The 18,085-nt window shown below is 50.6% G+C and overlaps 1 protein-coding gene across 1 annotated transcript; it reads right to left on the reverse strand.

Annotated features, from left to right (window-relative positions):
• Positions 1 to 263: 263 nt before the first annotated feature.
• Positions 264 to 14,292, reverse strand: LOC112120817 (platelet glycoprotein VI-like). The gene is made up of 3 exons (XM_026658682.2): positions 14,147 to 14,292; positions 3,253 to 3,543; positions 264 to 418 (listed from the first exon to the last, which is right to left on the reverse strand). The coding sequence occupies exons 1-3, from the start codon at positions 14,175 to 14,177 to the stop codon at positions 291 to 293; spliced, it is 450 nt and encodes a 149-aa protein (XP_026514467.1). The 5' UTR covers positions 14,178 to 14,292; the 3' UTR covers positions 264 to 290.
• Positions 14,293 to 18,085: the final 3,793 nt, after the last annotated feature.

Raw genomic sequence — 18,085 nt, forward strand, 5'->3', positions numbered from 1 at the left:
AGGCTGCAGTATTGACATCAATAAATGGGTCGGCAAACTTTGGCTCCCGGCCTGTCAGGGTAAGCCGCTGGCGGGACGTTTTGTTTACTTGGAGCATCTGCAGGCATGGAGCCCCTCAGCTCCCTGTGGCCGCGGTCCACCGTTCCCAGCCAATGGGAGCTACGGGAATGATTACATAGAGTTTAAAATCATCAAATTTTGGTGTACACTGTTTATAAGCCGACCCCCGCGCTTTGATGCGTCACCTTTTTACCAAAAATATTCGGCTTATGAACGAGTATATATAGTACTTAAACTATAAGAAAAGATACATATATGCAAGCAAGCAGGCTAATCCTATAGGTTACAGGACCTGGCCCCGCGCTGCTTGGTTGGGTGGAAGCTGTCATCATTCCCAGCGGAGTTGGGTCAGTTCTCCCTGCGGGAATAGAACCAGTGTCTGTCAGGGGTGGCGGCGAGAAAGCTGGAGCCCTGGTGTCTGTGGTTAGTTATACAGGGAACGTCTCCTCCCCTCAACCGGCAATGGCAGCTCTTCCCTGGGCTGAGCCGGCGTCCGTTGGGAGAGGACAGGACCCAGGGATTCGGCCGGCTCAGCGCCCCTGGGATCCCAGAATGGGGAGGATCAGCCCAGCGAGACCCTGAGAGCAAATACAGCCCCTGGCTGGCTCCACGGAAACCGGAATCAAAATAATTGCGGACTAGTATTAATTACCAGGAGCCGCTGTCCTGGGCCAGCTCCCCCGTGTGCTTGGAGCTGTACAGACACACAACACAGAGACGGTCCCTGCCTCAGCCAGCGTGCCATTCACACCTGGAGTCACTGCGGAGCAGGTCTGGGTGCAGTTCTGATTTCAGAGGAGGAACGCCCCTTTGTCTATAGAGCTGAAGGAGAGTGTGTCTGCCAAATGGGGCTGTATCAAACCAGGGGGGGCTAATTCCAACAGCCCAGACATGCTCTGATTCCCCTGAGCATCCGGCTGGGTGTGGGGCTGGGAGCAGGGATGCTGAGCCAGGCCCCAAACCTGCTACCACCAGATTCACGGGGTCACTGGGCTCCGACAAGACGGGCGGGTCCCACTTGGTGCTATATCGGCAGCTGTAGTTCCCTGCATCTCCCTGGCTCAGGTTGCAGATGGGAAACTCAACCACGTCCCCTGTGGGGTCCGTGGCGTGCTGTGCAGCCAGGTCTCCAGCTTTACTCAGAAGGACCCTTGCTCCCTGACACCGACACTCACACCAGACGGTCACGGCTCCCCCTAGGGCAACCCCCCTAATGGGGTGCAGGGAGATGTTGGGTTTGGGGTAGCTGGGCTCTGCAGGCAGGAGGAGACAGGCCGTGAGACACAGACCCCGGCATGGTCACTGCGCCCCGTCCCCGCAGCCCGGCCCCAGTGATGAGGCCGATACAGGGGCCTGCAGGGAGAGTCTCCTGAATGCTTTTCCCCCGAATCCAAGACCAAGAGAGCTGGGCTAGCGACACAAGAGACACGGGGTCCCCCACCCCTCAGCAAGGTAATGGCACGGATCCATCTGCAAGGAGCCTGTGGAGGGGTGGCTGGGGCAGGGCAAGGAGAGTCTGAGGCAACCCAGAGGCCAATTGCGTTTTATCTCCATCAGCTGGGGAAGGAGAAATCAGTTCAGTGGGGAATGATCACAAGTGAATCAGAGTTCGCTGGTGTAGCAGGAACTGCTGGGTAGGGTCACACTGGGAACTATTGCTGAGCTCGCCTGGACAGTAACTACCATTGGCTGAATTAAACCCCCTTTATGGGCAACAATTTACATTCCTGGAGCACCAGGATCTGGCGTTAGAACGTCCAAGGCCCTAGGCCAGAACCCCACCGCTCTACGGTCCCTTCGCCGCTTCTCTCTTCTTAGGCTGGTTTGTATCTTGAGCCCTCCCCTTGCTCCGTCTCTGTTTGCTGCTCTGAGTTCCAGCTCAGAGACCTGCAGCTATTTCTCCAGGCGATGGGTCGGCTTCTCAACTGAACAACTGTCCCTCCGCTGCTTTTTCTAGAGTCCCTTCGCTCTCGGACAACTTTTCCCTTCCTGTCGCTGCCCCTGAAGGTGCTGGGCGGACGTTTTGTCCGTACTATTTGCTTTACTTTCGCTACAGCTCACTTCCTCCTCATTTCTTCAGCCCGTTTCTCTTTGCTCACAGCTGGTTTCCGTCACGTTTCATTCGTGCTTCACTTCTCCTGCGGTTTTCTAACAATTGCTTAGGTAACGTAGAGACTCTTTTTTCTTTGTGTTTCACTGCCCGGTTCTTCCTTTAACTTCCCCCTCATGCCTCTGTCTTTCCTCTGTCTGCCTCCTCCTGTTCCTGCCATCTCTGTCCCTTCTCAATGGGACTTTCTCCCTGACAGCTCCCTGCCTGGCCCCTTCGATGACACAACTCGGCCACCGGGTCCCTTTCTACTGGCTCCCCACTCGCTGGGTCCCTGCATTTCTGGTGCATGTTCCTACCTCACTGGCTGCCGGTGTCTCTCTCCCGGCGCTGGGCAGCCTCCCTCCAAATTCTTTCCACCGTTTCCACCAGGAGCACTGGCTGCTGTCCCCCACTGTTTTCTTTCTCTCCCCACCACATAAAAATCCCACCCCAGGCTCGAGCTCCCCCCACTTCCCCTGCCCGGGAATCCTTGGGGTTCTCCCCACAGCTGTGAGCAGCCACCTTGTGCAGCTCCCACTGCTCTTTAACCCGACAGCCCCCAGCCCAGGTGGGCATCACACAGCCAGCCCTGGAATGCAGGCACAGGCTGGGGGCTGGGCAGCCCCTGGGCCCTGACTCCTCTGTGCATCCCCAGAGCCGGGGGAAGGAAGGGGAGCAGCGCCCTGGGAAAGGCCCCCTGCTCTGCAGCTCCCTCTGGGGCAGGGATCCCCCCTCCCTCTGCCCTGAACCTTCAGCTGCTGCTGCTGCCCCTTGCTGGGGAACCCATCATTAATTCCATCCCTGCCCCCCAGCCGGGCGTCCCCTCTGCTGGGCCCAGGGCTCAGGGCAGAGCCTGGCTCTGAGTGGCCCATTGGCGCACAGACCCCCTGGTCAGGGGCGTGCACAGGAATGAAAATGTGGCTGCTTTTGGAGGGACACTTTGTGTGCCCCCCGCAGCCAGAGGAGCTGGCTCTGCTCCCCGGAGGCGTTCTGTGCTCCGATCCCACTGATTCGGGGGCCCCTGCACCTGCTTTACCCCCTTGCACATGCCCCTGCCCCTGAGGGTCCAACTGGGAGTGGGGATACTGAGCCGGGCCCCTCACCTGCTACCACCAGCTCCACAGGGTCACTGGGATGCGAAGAGGCAGGCGGGTCCGTTTTGTTGCTATATCGGCAGCGGTAGCTCCCTGCGTCTCTGCGGCTCACATTGCGAATGGGAAACTCAGCCATGTTCCCAGCCGGCTCCACCTCTTGCACTGCAGTCGGGTTTCCATCTTTGTACAGAAGGAACCTCATGTTCTGGTATTGAGCCTGACACCGGACGGTCACGGCTTCCCCCGGGGTCACCTCCCTGCTGGGGTGCAGGGAGATGGAGGGTTTGGAGTAGGTGGTCTCTGCAGTGAGAAGGAGACAGACCTTGAGACAGACCCCGGCACAGTCACTTCGCCCCGTCCTCGCCGCACAGTTCCAGAGACGGGGCCCCCCGGGAGAAAACCCAGCCAGAGGAACCTCTCCGACATCCCAGAGATTCCTGGGAGCTACACCCGAATCTGCCTAAAATCCGGAGTGTCCCTCTGTACCCATCTAGCTACCTAATGGGCCCCCACAGGCTGGGAGCCAGGACTCCTGGGTTCTATCCCTGGCTCTGGGAGGGGAGTGGGGTCTAGTGGTTAGATCGGGAGGGAGCTGGGAGTCAGAGGTGCTGGGTGCTGCACAGACAGGGGGAGAAAAAGCCCCCGCCCTAAAGCCAAGTCCTGACGATCTAACCAGACACAAGGTGCAGGAGGGATGATTACGGTCATTCAGACAAAGGGAAATGGAGGCACAGGGAAGTTAAGTGACACCCCAAGGAGTGTCCCATCTGCCCAGAGACCCCCATGATGGTCAATCCGGAGTCACCCCTGACTGCACTGGGGGCAGGGCTGGGCTCTGATCTCAACCCACCAGTAGGGTGACCCTATTTCCCTATGCTGAATATGGGACACCTAGTAAGTTACTCATCTTCAAGCGAGTTCAACGGCAATCAAACAGAGCTACGCAGTACAAACCTTCAAATTAACATCAAGTGACTGAGCCCGTTGAAAAGAAACATTGTGTAGCTGGATTCTTTTTATTTACTTTCTTATCTTTAAGGCTTTAGGGTTCACATGGGGAGGGGTGACACACACACCCCCCTAACCCGCCCCTCACCGGGAGAGGTTACGCTTACACACACACACTCTAGTACCGCTCTCTCACATGGGGGGGAGTGACTGACCGACCCGAACCTCCCTGCTCAGCGCTCTCCACCCTCCGTGCCTGGCTGGGCCCCCAGAGATGGACCCGACTCTCCTGGTACCTGACGCTGTGTCTTCCCGAGGCAACATGTGTGTGGCGGGGAAACTCAGGGTCACATGCCCCCCTGCTCCAGATTTCTGCCAGGGTTCACACCAGAATGTGGCCAGCAGCAGCCTTTCCGCACTGTGTGGGAGGAAAAGGACGGGAGCTGCTTCCAGCCACCAGGAAGGAGCAGGGGGGTGTGACGGTGCTGCCTGTGGGAGCCAGCTGAGGTCACTTAATCAGGGTGAACTGCAAACAGAATGGGGCAGACAAACCCCAAACGCTGGTGGATATTCCAATACTTAGATTTACCAAGCCAGCACAAAACAGCTTTTATAGTACCTCACTGGTTACTCAGAAATACGAACAACGCAGTTTTCTTAAAGTGCCCCGCCTTAGGCTTTCATCCAGACACACATGTTAGATATGTGATGATTACTGAAAATCTTATTTTATCATATAAAAGAAAAGGTTTTTTTAATTCCAAAGGATCAGCCACATACCCAGGTCCAATTATGATTTAGATCTTACCCAAAATACACGCTATAGTTAATTTTTATTAACTAAACAAAAATGTACTATAAAAGAAAAGAGAGAGTGTTGGTTAAACGATTAATATACAGACAGACTTCAGTTCAATTCTTGAGGTTTAGACACATAGCAGAGATGAGCTTGTAGTTGCCAAAAGTCCTTTTAGAGATATAGTCCAGAGGTTATAGTCCAACGTCCATATTCAGGGTGACTCCAGTCAGTGACTGGGGATCTCAATCTTTGTGGCTTAACGTTTCCCCCTCTTGAAACCCAAAGCGGATCTGAGATGAAGAAGGATTATGTCCCAGGGTTTTTATACATTTCCAGCAGCGTTTCGTCCTGAGAAAACAATAGGCTTAACTTTCCTTCTCCCAAACATCCTGGCAATTAGCACAGGGTAATTTATTCATTAAACAGTTTAGATACAGGTTACCACAACCTTCAAAGAGACATAGAGACAATAATACTATTTCACTCAAGTATCATTATAAATGTTAATATTCCTTTTTTGATCTTTGAATTAAAACTATAGCAATAGACAAGACTCATTTGCTTACATTACACGACCTGAGCAAACACCTCCCCTTCTACCTTTAACAATGCAGACTTGCATTTCAAAGCTTTATTTATTTGCATATTTTCCTAACTAGTTTCTAAAGTTCGGCCATGGGTCAGGTCAGTCTGAGTTAATTAACTCTTTCTGGCCCTGTTACCTTTCAATGAAATATTATATTACTCTCATAACGTCACACCCCCAACGCAAAATTGATGCCGGAAGGGATGACACAAACATCACTGACTGCATCCCAAGAGCTCCCCATCCTGGGTTCTGTCTCACTACAGCTCTTACTGGGTTAGAAGCCATATCAGTGTATAACAGAAATGGTTTATCAAAGTCATGTTCAATAACATGATTGAATCTTTTTAAAAACTTAAGTTAAAACTTGGTTAGCAGAATAGCGGTTTGGATCTGCTCTACAAGTTAATGTAGATATGAATGTTGTTCATAGAATAGAAAGCTTGGCATTTAGCCATGAAAGCAATATGGTCGTGTGCCTTCGTTTTTCTTTTTATATAGCACATTAGGTCTGGAATGTCTTTTCTCCTGTGAAAAGTTCCAAGACTGTTTACAGGCACTAACAGTGCAACATTAGCATTACAAGGCCTTTTAACAGAAGGCGTGTTTTTATGTATTACTTGTAACATGTTCAAGGGATTTTTCAAAAGATTAGGCACATTTTTACAAATCTTGGTATTAGCAAAACATTAGTTACAAAATGTACCATTAGCAATCACAACAAATCCATTGCAAGTGTTTATTTACAGGTTTCAGAGTAGTAGCCGTGTTAGTCTGTATCCGCAAAAAGAATAGGAGTACTTGTGGCACCACTCGATTACAGACCTAAAAGTCGCAATGTTACAACAAAAAACCTTCAAAAACAGACTCCAACGAGAGACTGCTGAATTGGAATTACTTTGCAAATTGGACACCATTAAATTAGGTTTGAATAAAGACTGGGAGTGGATGGGCCATTACACAAAGTAAAACTATTTCCCCATGCTTATTCCGCTCCCCCCCCCCCCAGTTCCTTATATCTCCTTGTCAAGTGCTGGAAATGGGCCATTTTCATTACCACTACAAACAGTTCTTTTTCTCTCCTGCTGACAGCTCACCTTAACTGATCTTTCTCCTTATAATGTGTATGGTAACACCCATTGTTTCATGTTCCCTGTGTGTATATATCTATATCTATATCTATATCTATATATCTTCCTTCTGTATTTTCCACTACATGCATCCGATGAAGTGAGCTGTAGCCCACGAAAGCTTATGCCACAATAAATCTGTTAGTCTCTAAGGTGCCACAAGTACTCCTGTTCTTTTTATTGTTTATTTACAGTTATTTTTGTCATGCCACACCTTTGGCTTAATACCATTGGGGTTTGGGCCTTTTAGAATTAACCTGTGGTTTCCCTTTGCAAAATTAAGTTGTTTTTTTTATTTTTCTTGTCCTGAAAGGATTAATCCCTGATTTCTCTTCCTCAACAGACATTACTGGATGATGGGGTGGGCTTTCTTTGCTAACAGCTATTAGCAAATTTTTCTTCACCCTGTCAGCCAGGTAATTTGCATTAACACAAACACTAGCTTTTAGATTTTCAGCTGCTACCAATTTCAAGGCTGGACTCTGTTTTACAGAGATACCACACAAATCCAAAGAGTTTGAGAGTGAGAGTTTGCTCGCTCTCCCCTGCATTTTTAAGCATTTAGCCAAAAAACTGTTCTGCTCTGAAACACCAGTAACCAAATCTGTCCTCAGACCCTGAGGCACAGACTGCTTACTTAAAGAATTAGCATGGAGACATTTCTGTTTTAACACCATTGTCTTCCCAACAAGCTGGCCGAACACAGCCACTTGGTTGTAGGGCTGCTTAACTTTCTTAACAGCTTTTACTTCATTTGAGACCTTCTCAAAACTATCCACACTGGATCTTTCAACAGGAAAGTCAGTGGATCCATTTACAACAGACATTTTTTGGCTGTTAGGAGCTGCAACTTCCTGGATTAACTCACTTTTACACCCTTCAGTTGTAGCAAACTGCTTGCACAGATTACTATGAGGATTCCTTTCCCCAGGAACTTTTTTAAGCAACAATTTACCCCTTACAGAAATTCTGCCCTTACCCTCTTCACCTAGGGCTTGCTCTAAAGGAACACTTCCCTGAGAAACAACAGACTCTTTCTGGGTCTTACTTACATTCATGATTACCTTTGGCCCATCAGGCAGATTTCTACACAATCCCCTTTCAGGCAAATTTATAGACTCACTAGAAAAAAGGTTAGAAGCATTTTTTTCCCCTTTGCCACATACAAGTTCAGGAATTTTGTCCTTTTTGCTACAAGTTTCCCAACTGTTCGTAGGTAACCCAATTAAATCACCTTTATGCTCTTCTTGTGCCCTGGCTAGGATATTACGCTGATCAGACAGAGTTGCGACATTCTTTTTCAACCACACATTAGCAACAGGCAAAATACAAGCACCAGAATTGTCTGGTCTCTGGGATTTTGCTAAGACACTAACTGGATGCAACCTAATTACAGGGCCATTCTCCCCAGCAGACACAAACTTAGGACCATTTTCTTCCTGGGCTTTAGTTGAATTCAGAACCAATTTTGAGACAACTGCACTATTTTTAACCATCACAGGCTGAAAGGCACCTTCTGTCTGCTTTACAGACAAAGAAGAGCCGGAGACACATTCTCCTTTACCAGACACACAGCTTGGGATCTTATTTCCCTTGTCACAGCACACAGGGCTGTTCACAGACAACTGCTTGGAGACCGAGGTAGCTTCCTCCATAGGCAAGTCAATACCCCTGACAGACACAGGCACATTTCCTTTACTGTCACAATTTTCCACACAGGTAACAGGTAAGGGATACAGACACTCATTTTTCATTATCCCGGCCTTCCCAAACTGCTGACTAGATAAACCCATTAGCTTACAAGGCTGCCTAGGCTCATCCAAAATCTTCTCGTTCTCCTCTCCCTTCGCTTGATCTAATTCCAGATTTACTTCTGAGACATTAGATAGACATTCAGAAACTTCATTCACAGCCAAACAGCTACTTTTCAAAGACAAACTTTTGGAGAAACCCTTCATAGACACAACTTTAGGATTAATCCTTTTCTGTGCCTGGTTTATGTTAACTTGACTGAACAGAGCTTTAATGTCATTTCCAATCATAAGATCTTTAGGGATTGTGTTTTTTACTCCAACAACCATGGTGCCCTCAAACCCTTCCATTTCAGGTGGATTTTAGCCAAAGGCACCCTGACAAAATACTCAGATAAGGCTACAACCGTTACACTTTCACCTGGCCAATAATCGTCCTTTCTGACAAGACTTGCTTTAACCAGAGTAATATCTGCTGCAGTGTTCCTTTATGCCATACACCTCACTCCATTCACTTCTGCACTGCTAATAAACTCTGCATTATTTTCCCCATATTTAGCTTTAATGTGCGTTTTAAGGTTACATTTTTTAGAGACAACAGAAACAGCGTTTGCACACAGGGCACCAACGCTGCGCTTTGTGAGGCTTGCCTGTGAGTTTATAATAACAGGATTCACATTTGCCGTGGCATTTTTGGTTGCTGGTTTGGGCTGCCCTTCAGGGTTGGGCAATCTGATTTTCTGTGGCCAAGCATCCCACAGTGATAGCATTTAACCTGTTTAGTCTTGGGGTGAGAGCTTCTATCCTCTGGACCCCATGAGCAACTTTATAAGAGTCGGGGCCAGGTCTACCTTTAAATCCTTCCCTCCTCTTGAACTGGGGAGAATGGTGATTAATTTTTCCATGGGATTTTCACCCTTTCCAAGCCCTGCTTTGGGTATGGGTGAAGGGTTAAAATCCATGTGCATTTTATATAACAACCTGGTATATGGATTGTGCCAGCTCTTTTCCAGACCCAAAGTCCAAAGTATGATTAAGAGACCAGAGGCCTAGCAAATAGTGATCAGCTAAGAGAAAGCTGGGGTAAACAGAAAACATTGCCTTTGCTAAAGATATGCTTGGTCAGTAGAAATGCCAGATGTTGGAGCTAAGAACTGAATAATTGTATCTTATTCAGAGTTGCAGATTGAACAAAGAATCCTTGTTCCTATTGTGTTAGTTTCTCCTGTAGGGAAACATTCTTCCCACAGATCCAACCTTGAGTTTATGAATAGTTGGCACATGTCAGTATAAGATATGGCATCTTTCCACCTCCCTTTCCAAGGGACCAATGCCTTGCCTTAAGACATAAAGGAGACAATCTCTATTGCCATATACTTTCACTGTTTCTTTGTTTTAACCCCTAGGAATGTACCTGTTGGACAATCAAAGGAGTTGCTCCATTCCTATGGACTCCAAATCAGAATTCAACATATATATTTTATACTAATAACATTTTATCAAAGTATTAATTAAATGTTAACTTGCTAACTTGAGACCATGGGTGGAAACATTATGTAACCTGTTAACCATTGGCTACTGTGCTATCTTGTCTTGCTGCAAAACCTATCCCGGGGTGTGGAACTGCCTACCCTGTCACTTTCCCCCGCCCATGGAAAATCCATATATTCTATTGTAATCAATTGATTGGCAGTGTCTCTGAGCCTAATAAGCCAGGTGACACTCCGCCAGCGCTGTGTGTAATAAACTCCTATGCTTGACCTCTACACGGTGTGGATTTATGTCCTTCAATGGGCATCCGCAATCTCTGCAGCCTGTAGGACTGACTCAGGGTCCCTATTACACACAGGCCTGGTCCACACTAACCCCCCCACTTCGAACTAACTACGTTAATAACGTAGCTGAAATCGAAGTACCTTAGTTCGAACTTACCGCGGGTCCAGACGCGGCAGGAAGTACCGGCGTCGACGGCGAGCACTTCCAGGATCGATCCGGGATCGATTTATCGCGTCTAGACAAGACGCGATAAATTGATCCCAGAAGATTGATTGCTTACCGCCGGACCAGGAAGTAAGTGTAGACCTACCCACAGCTGCTCTCACATGGTCAGGCACAATGTCTAGGAACTGTTTCAAAGTTATTAAATCCAGCAATTTTTTCAAACTCCCATGTGCCTTTGCTCCCATAACCCACTTTTTGACAAAACCCATCAGCTTATGAGCACATTCTACAAAAGTACAATCATTAGACATCTTAAACTTTCTAAACTTAACTCTGTAAGAATCAGGAGTAACCTTGAACCGCCTTAACACAGAATTCTTAAACAACTTATAATCCAAGGCTTTTTGTTCCCCCAATTCATTAAATACCTCCCTGGCTTTTCCAGTCAGTCTGGTCAGCAGGACAGGCATTCGCTGATCATCAGGGATCTGGTACAGATTGCAGAGGCGTTCAAAGGTACCCAAAAACTCCTCTATATTCTTAGCATCATTGTAGATGGGACACATCCTTTCCCAGTTTTTTTCCTGGTGGTGGGGAAGTGGAGCACCAGGCGGTGGTGACTTTCTCTGCTCTTCCAATACTCGTAGCTGAAGTCTGGCCATCTCCTGTTGCATCTATTGAGCTTTATTCTTCCTTTCATCAGCTTCTTTCTCTCTCTCAGCAGCTTCTCTTTCTAATTTAGCTATTTTTTTGCTTTTCCAGCAATCGAAGATCTGCTAGTTTCTGTTCATGCTCAAGTTGCAGTTTATTTGCTGCCTTTTGCATTCTAATTGCTTCTGCAGTTTCTGTAGCCTCAGGTAAGGGCTGTGCTCCTGCCTCCTGATCACTGGCCATTAACAGCTCTCTCCATTCTTGATTCGTAGCTTTCTTTCTAAAGCTTATCCCCTTTTCTGAACACAAATCTTCCAGGGCTTTTTTGTCAAGGCCCTCATATGCTCTTTCTCATCCATTGCAACTGCTCCTTAACTAACCAAACTCTCAATACCAAAATTCAAATTTGGATAGCGTGGGGTTTTGACCCAAAGCTTAATTGACCTAGTTCTGTGGATCCTGCCGACTACGCCACTGTGACGGTGCTGCCTGTGGGAGCCAGCTGAGGTCACTTAATTAGGGTGAACTGCAAACAGAACGGAGCAGACAAACCCTAAACGCTGGCGGATATACCAATACTTAGATTTACCAAGCCAGTACTAAACAGCTTTTATAGTACCTTACTGGTTACTCAGAAATACAAACAATGCAGTTTTCTTAAAGTGCCCAGCCTTAGGCCTTCATCCAGACACAGATGTTAGATTTGATGATGATTACTGAAAATCTTATCATATAAAAGAAAAGGTTTTTTTTAATTCCAAAGGATCAGCCACATACCCAGGTCCAATTATGACTTAGATCTTACCCAAAATACATGCTATAGTTAATTTTTATTAACTAAACTAAAATTTATTAAAAAAGAAAAGAGAGAGAGTGTTGGTTAAAAGATTAATACACATACAGACTTGAATTCAATTTTTGAGGTTCAGACACATAGCAGAGATGAGCTTGTAGTTGCCAAAAGTCCTTTTAGAGATATAGTCCATAGGTTATAGTCCAATGTCCATATTCAGGGTGACTCCAGTCAGTGACTGGGGATCTCAATCCTTATGGCTTAAGGTTTCCCCCTCTTGAAACCCAAAGCAGAGCTGAGATGAAGAAGGATTGTGTCCCAGGGTTCTTATACATTCCCAGCAGCCTTTCGGCCTGAGAAAACAATAGGCTTAACTCTCCTTCTCCCAAACATCCTGGCAATTAGCACAGGTTAATCTATCCATTAAACAGTTCAGATACAGGTTATCACAACCTTCAAAGAGACATAGAGACAATAATACTATTTCACTCAAGTTTCATTATAAATGTTAATATTCCTTTTTTGACCTTTGAATTAAAGCTATAGCAATAGACAAGACTTGTTTGCTTACATTACAAGACCTGAGCAAACACTACCCGTCTCTCTCTAACAATGCACACTTGCATTTCAAAGCTTTATTTATTTACATATCTTCCTAACCAATTTCTAAAGTTCGGCCATGGTTCAGGTCAATCTGTGAGTTAATTAACTCTTTCTGGCCCTGTCACCTTCCAATGAAATATTATATTACACTCATAACGTCACGGGGGGGAGGGATGACTTGGCCCGTGTCTTTGCAGAGCTCATCTCTCCCCCATGGATGGAAGCAGCTTGTCCCTTCCTGCCCGCACAGTGTGGAAAGGCAGCGAACACCCCCAGGCTGCTGCTGGCCACCCACATAACCCAGCTGCCTCCTGTCCCGCAGCTACCGCGCGGGCAGGAAGGGGTTAAGGCCTAAGGCTGCATTGTGTACCAGGGCCCAGGGAACCTGACTGCAGGGGCCTCAGTGACCCCGGCCAGAGAGGTGGCTCAGCAGGGGAGGTGCCCAGGGGACGGAGCAGCCCCGTGCTCCCTAGGGGCAGGACTCAGGGTGAGGGGGTGGGGGGCAAAGAGGGTGATAAGCCCCTGCCTGGGGGGCTGCTGTGGAGCCTGCAGGGTCAGGGTGGGAACAGGCTGGAAATCCCTTCCCCCCACCTCCCCATCTTGGGCTTTCCCAGGGCGCCGGCCCAGCCAGAGGCAGTGGGGGGAGGAAGGGAGGAGCCTGCCGGCCAGGCTGTGGGTGAGCTGAGCGCTCCGACCAGGGGCTGGTTCTCTGCACAGCGCTGGGTTGGACTGCACTCCGCCGGGGGGATATGGAGCAGCAGCAGGGCTGGGGGATGAAGGGGCAAAGCAGGGAGACGACAGCCAGAGAGGGAGCACGTAAAAGGCCGATGGGTGGGCAGCAGAGGTGACGCGTAACTGGCTGCTGCCTGGCACCTGCCCGCACCCACCAGCCACCGCAGCTCCTGCCGGACAGAAACGGGACATGGGGCGGGGCACTGCCGGCCAGGAGCTGGTGCTGCGGGGTCTGGCTGATGGACCAGCAGGGGAGCGGCGGGCCCCACACGCTGCATCTTTTCCCTGCCACCAGCCCTGCACACCCACCCCCGTCATCAGCCACTGGTCCTGCAACTCACCCTTGGCAGCTGGTGAGCAGGGATCCGGCCAGTACTGATGTGGGGCGGGGGGGGGGGAGACACAAAATACGGGATAATTTGCCTGTTTTTAAGAAAAAGTTGGGACAGCTGCAGGAGGGTTAAATATAGGCCTGTCCCTTTTAAAAACGGGAGGTCTGGTCACTCTTCCCCGTCAATCAGGACTCACCCCGGACTGCACTGGGGGCAGGGCCAGGTTCTGATCTCAGCCCCCTGGGATCAATACAAAGAGGTTGAACTGATTTTTGAGGTGAAGTTTCAGGGCTCAGCTCCTCTTTTCCTCTCCCCCTTACCCCCTCCCCATCTTGAACACTAAAGTTTCCCCTGCCCCACAGATACTCACGTCCCGACACCCTGCTCTGCCCGGCCAGCCAGCAGCCTGGAGAGGAGACGGCTCGTTAGTGAACAGATCCCAGAGCGACTCAGATCCTCCATGCCCCATGGGCACACACCCTGGTCTCAGATCCCCCCTGCATGGGCACATGCCCTGGTCTCACATCCCTCCATGGGCACATGCCCTGGTGGTCTCACATCCCCCCATGGGCACATGCCCTGGTCTCACATCCCGCCCCGCATATGGACACAAGCCCTGGCTGTCTCCAATACTCACCAAGGAAGACGATCATGGGAGCAGATGCCATAATAGGGGCACCGAGGGGCCCCTCAGCGCTGTCACCACCACCCCGGTGCCAAGCTCCACCGAGCCCTGAATGAGGAACTCAGCTAGTGGCTCCAGCTACAGGAAGTCGACAATGTTTTGTCTCTTCCTGCATCCCTCACATGCTGTCTCTAATCTGCAGGCGAAATCTACTGCGGTCAAAGAAAGCAAAGGTCCCTGCAAAATCCAGCCCTGGGACTGTCAGCCTGGCCAAGTGCCATGCAGCTCACAGCTTGTCTGTGTCTCTGTGGAGAGGGGGGACAGGTCACCCTCAATGTACCCTGCAGCCTTGTGAAAGGTGCACTGGGCTGAGCTAGGAACCAGGCGACCACAGAGTCTGGTCTTCAATCTTCCACTGACCGCGATTTCCATGACAATTCCATCCCCCTTTCATTCTGGGTTCAAGCGGCTGATGACCCATTTAGGTAAAATTAATACAGTATCATGCAGCTAAAGGCTGGCATCGTAATGGAGCTGCATGAGGGGCAGAATTAAGATTGCTCAGGAAACCGTAACTGTGGCATTTCACGCTCAGTCTGTCAACCTGCCCACTTGCGACACGAGCCGTGGCACCGTGTGAGGAGCGGCGCGATGGGGGACACCTGGGTTTGCTGCCCCTTGCGCCATAGCTGAGCGGTGATGACGGGTTTACACTGTAACGCCTGGTTCTAAGGGGCTTTTCTCAGTGTGTGAATTAAATGAGGAATAAAAGAAAATCAGGGAAGGAGAAATTCCATCCTGGGCCCCCAACGTGTTAGCAGCCGGGAGAGACCCAGGGACCTTCTAATGCCCCCGCAGAGACCCTGCCCCCGAGCTGGAGGAGACACTGTCAGTGGTTATGTGGCCAGGCCCCTAGAGAGGGACGTGACACTGGCTTTGTTTATACGCCATTGGCTAGAGGGCAGGAGAAAGCTGCAGAGCAGGGGGCTCTATTCCCGGCTCCAGGAAGGAAGTGGGGTCTAGTGGTTAGAGCAGGGGGCTGGGAGCCAGGACCCGGGTGTGATGGTCACCCATCCATTCTCACATGACTTGGGGGCAGAGTTAGAAGATGGTTCAGCCCGGCCGATGGTCCCAATGGGATTCTTACATCTCCCAGCCCCCTGCTCACCAGCTGCCCCCCAACAGCTGAGGAGAGTACCCTCATAGCTGCTCTCAGCCCCAGAGAGCAGGAGGGGGATGAGCAGCAGATTCACTGTCTAGCAGAGGCACCCCATCTGGCCCCCTGGCACCCATCCTGCCCCCTGGCCTATCCCCCTTCGAATCTCCCCGAGCCTGCCCTCTGCACACCCTGTCCCCCCACAGCCCGTCTGTCCTCACACCCTTGTCCCCTGCCCTGTTTCCCCTCAAATGCCCATCCCCCACCATCAGTTAAGATCGCTGCCATCTCCCAGTGTCCCCATTGGGCTTGGTGCCAGGCTGCCCTCAGGGAAATGGTGCCGACCTAGACAGGGAGAAGCAGTAAGAAGCAGGGGAATACAGAGGGTGGGAGAATCTGGGGGAACATTGTGGGGGTGAGGGGTGTGGGTTGAGGGGGGCAGGGCAGTGGCGGGGAAGGAGGGACAATGAAAGCTGCCCCCTACGGCCTGGGTTCCCCCCTTGTGAGCATTTCAGGGTGAACCCGCCCCAATGCCATGGGGGGCACTGGGGGGCGTCACCTGCCCCTGGCTCCCCACCTCCCCCAAGCTGGCCAGAGGTGCCCCAGCTCAGCCAGAGTTTTAGCCAGAAAACAAATCCCTCCACACACACCCCATCCGCTGACTCCGACTCCATGAGGGGGGAGCCCATCCCCCGTCCCGCTCGCCCCCATTCCCCTTCCACCTCAACTCCCTCTCCCATCTCCCTCCAATGCCCGTCCCGTCGCACTCCACCACCCACCCAGCCGCCCCCTTTCTGTGTCCCCTCAAATTCCTGTCCCCCCTCCCTCTGTGATCTCAGCCCGGCCCCCCCCTAATCCCTTCCCCCCCACCCCCCTTGGCCTGTCCCCCCCCCCCCAAACGCCTGTACCCGGCTGCTCTTTGCAGAGGGTCTCACAGGCCCAGAGGGCTCAGCGAGGTTGGAAACTCTCTCCCTCGCCAGCGTTACACAGGCCGGGGCTCATTTCAAACCAAGCCCCTGGTTCTACTCGGCTCCTGGGCAAACCCCCAGCAGCAGCCGTTCAAAGGCAAATCTTTCAGGTTAACCCCACGGACAAGGAATCAAACCCAGCCTGTCTATTGAAACAGGGGCTGAGCGACTGTGGCCAACAGCCGGAGTCAGACCGGCTCCAAGTCTCGTTTCCTCGGGAGTCACCGGAGCAGAGCCACTTGTTTCCAGACCAGCTCGGCTTTGGGGGGAGGAACCGGTTCATTTCACTCTCCGGACGGATGGGCAGGGCGGCCGCTGACCCCGCTCCTAGTGTAAGCGGGGGAATGGTCCCGCTATTGTGGGGAACTTTCCTGGCTTATACACACCCCGGTGGGATTGGCTAGTGAAAGGATCTGAGTCCTCGCTCCCACTCCCTTTACCCAGAGGCCTGCCTGACCTCGAGGGCTCCCCTTGCTCCCTCCCATGTGGCAGAGTCCTCATAACCCCGGCAAGGCAACCCCGGATCCCTGGGGGCTCCACCCCCCGTCTTGTCATGGTCAGGGGAGAGGGTGTCCCCACTCCAGGGCACTCTCTGCACCCGATGCTTCCCTGACCCACTGATCAGTACATAGAGTTCAGAGCACGTACCATTTATTAAACAGCAACTCATAAAAATAAGGAAAAGATGGGGAAGGTTAAAGGAAACAAGTCACCCGCCCTGTGGGCACGGGGACACCACAAACAGCCGCCTCTGCAAGGGAAAGGAAGTTCACAGTCTCTTCCTCACACGTTCCAGGCCTCCTGCTCAGGCCCTGGCCGCGCCGTGGTGATTCCACAGTGTGACAATCTGTACCTCAAATTAGCTCCCCGGAGCCCCCGTGTTCCCCACTACGATAGAATTATGATTGGTTGGGTACAAATTTGCCTTGTGAGGCATCATTTAAAGTCTTGATCTGTTGAACATTCATGTCTTCTTTCATTGTACAGTAATTCCTCACTTAACGTGGTAGTTCTATTCCTGAAAAATGCTACTTTCAGCAAAACCATGTGAAGTGAATCCAATTTCCCAATAAGAATTAATGTAAATAGGGGGGGTTAGGTTCCAGGGAAATGTTTTTCACCAGACAAAAGACTATAGTTTAGATACACACACACACACACACACACACACACACACACACACACAGTATAAGTTTTAAACAAACAATTGAAAACTGGACACAGCAATGATGACTGTGAAGCTTGGTTGAGGTGGTGGAGTCAGAGGGTGGGATATTTCCCAGGGAGCCTTACTGCTAATTGATGAACTAGCACTCGGCTGAGCCCTCAGGGGTTAACACAGTGTTGTTAATGGAGCCTCACACTCTACAATGCAGCGTGAGAGAGAGAGAGAGAGACAGAGACACAAACCTGTGTGTGTGTGTGTGAGAGAGAGAGAGAGAGAGAGGGAAGGAGAGACAGAGTGTGACGAGGTGCGGGATTTTCTTGTTTTTTCCTTGTTTTTCCAGTGGGTTGCATGCAGAGGGGGTGGGGTTCAGTGTCCTTGGGTGTTACTGGTTTAACGAGGTGAGGGGAGAGGGAGTTTGTTGTTACAGAGGACCAGAGAGGGAACTTGGGACCCCAGCCAATGGCCTGGAGAATGGAGACCCCAGCGACTGGTGACCTGGTGAACAGCAGGCCCAGCTCGGGAGTCACAGCTGGTTCTGCCCAGTGGGAGGACAACGGGCTGTGGGGACAGGACCCCGGTGACCTGACCAGCCGGTTCCAGCCAGAGGGGGCCAGAGGACAGAAGAGAGGAGAGGAGGCCCAGGTGACCCTGTTTACCTG

Source organism: Terrapene carolina, unplaced genomic scaffold, assembly GCF_002925995.2.
Source record: "Terrapene carolina triunguis isolate 2854851 unplaced genomic scaffold, T_m_triunguis-2.0 Scaffold500, whole genome shotgun sequence".
Taxonomy (NCBI): Eukaryota; Metazoa; Chordata; order Testudines; family Emydidae; genus Terrapene; species Terrapene triunguis.

Coding starts and splice junctions, on each gene's coding strand:
- LOC112120817 (XM_026658682.2), bottom strand. CDS start 14,177: ATGGCATCTGCTCCCATGATCGTCTTCCTTG. Junction 3,544..14,146: donor TCCCATGATCGTCTTCCTTG/GTGAGTATTGGA, acceptor TTCTCACTGCAG/AGACCACCTACTCCAAACCC. Junction 419..3,252: donor TGTGGAGCTGGTGGTAGCAG/GTGAGGGGCCCG, acceptor CTATTCCCGCAG/GGAGAACTGACCCAACTCCG.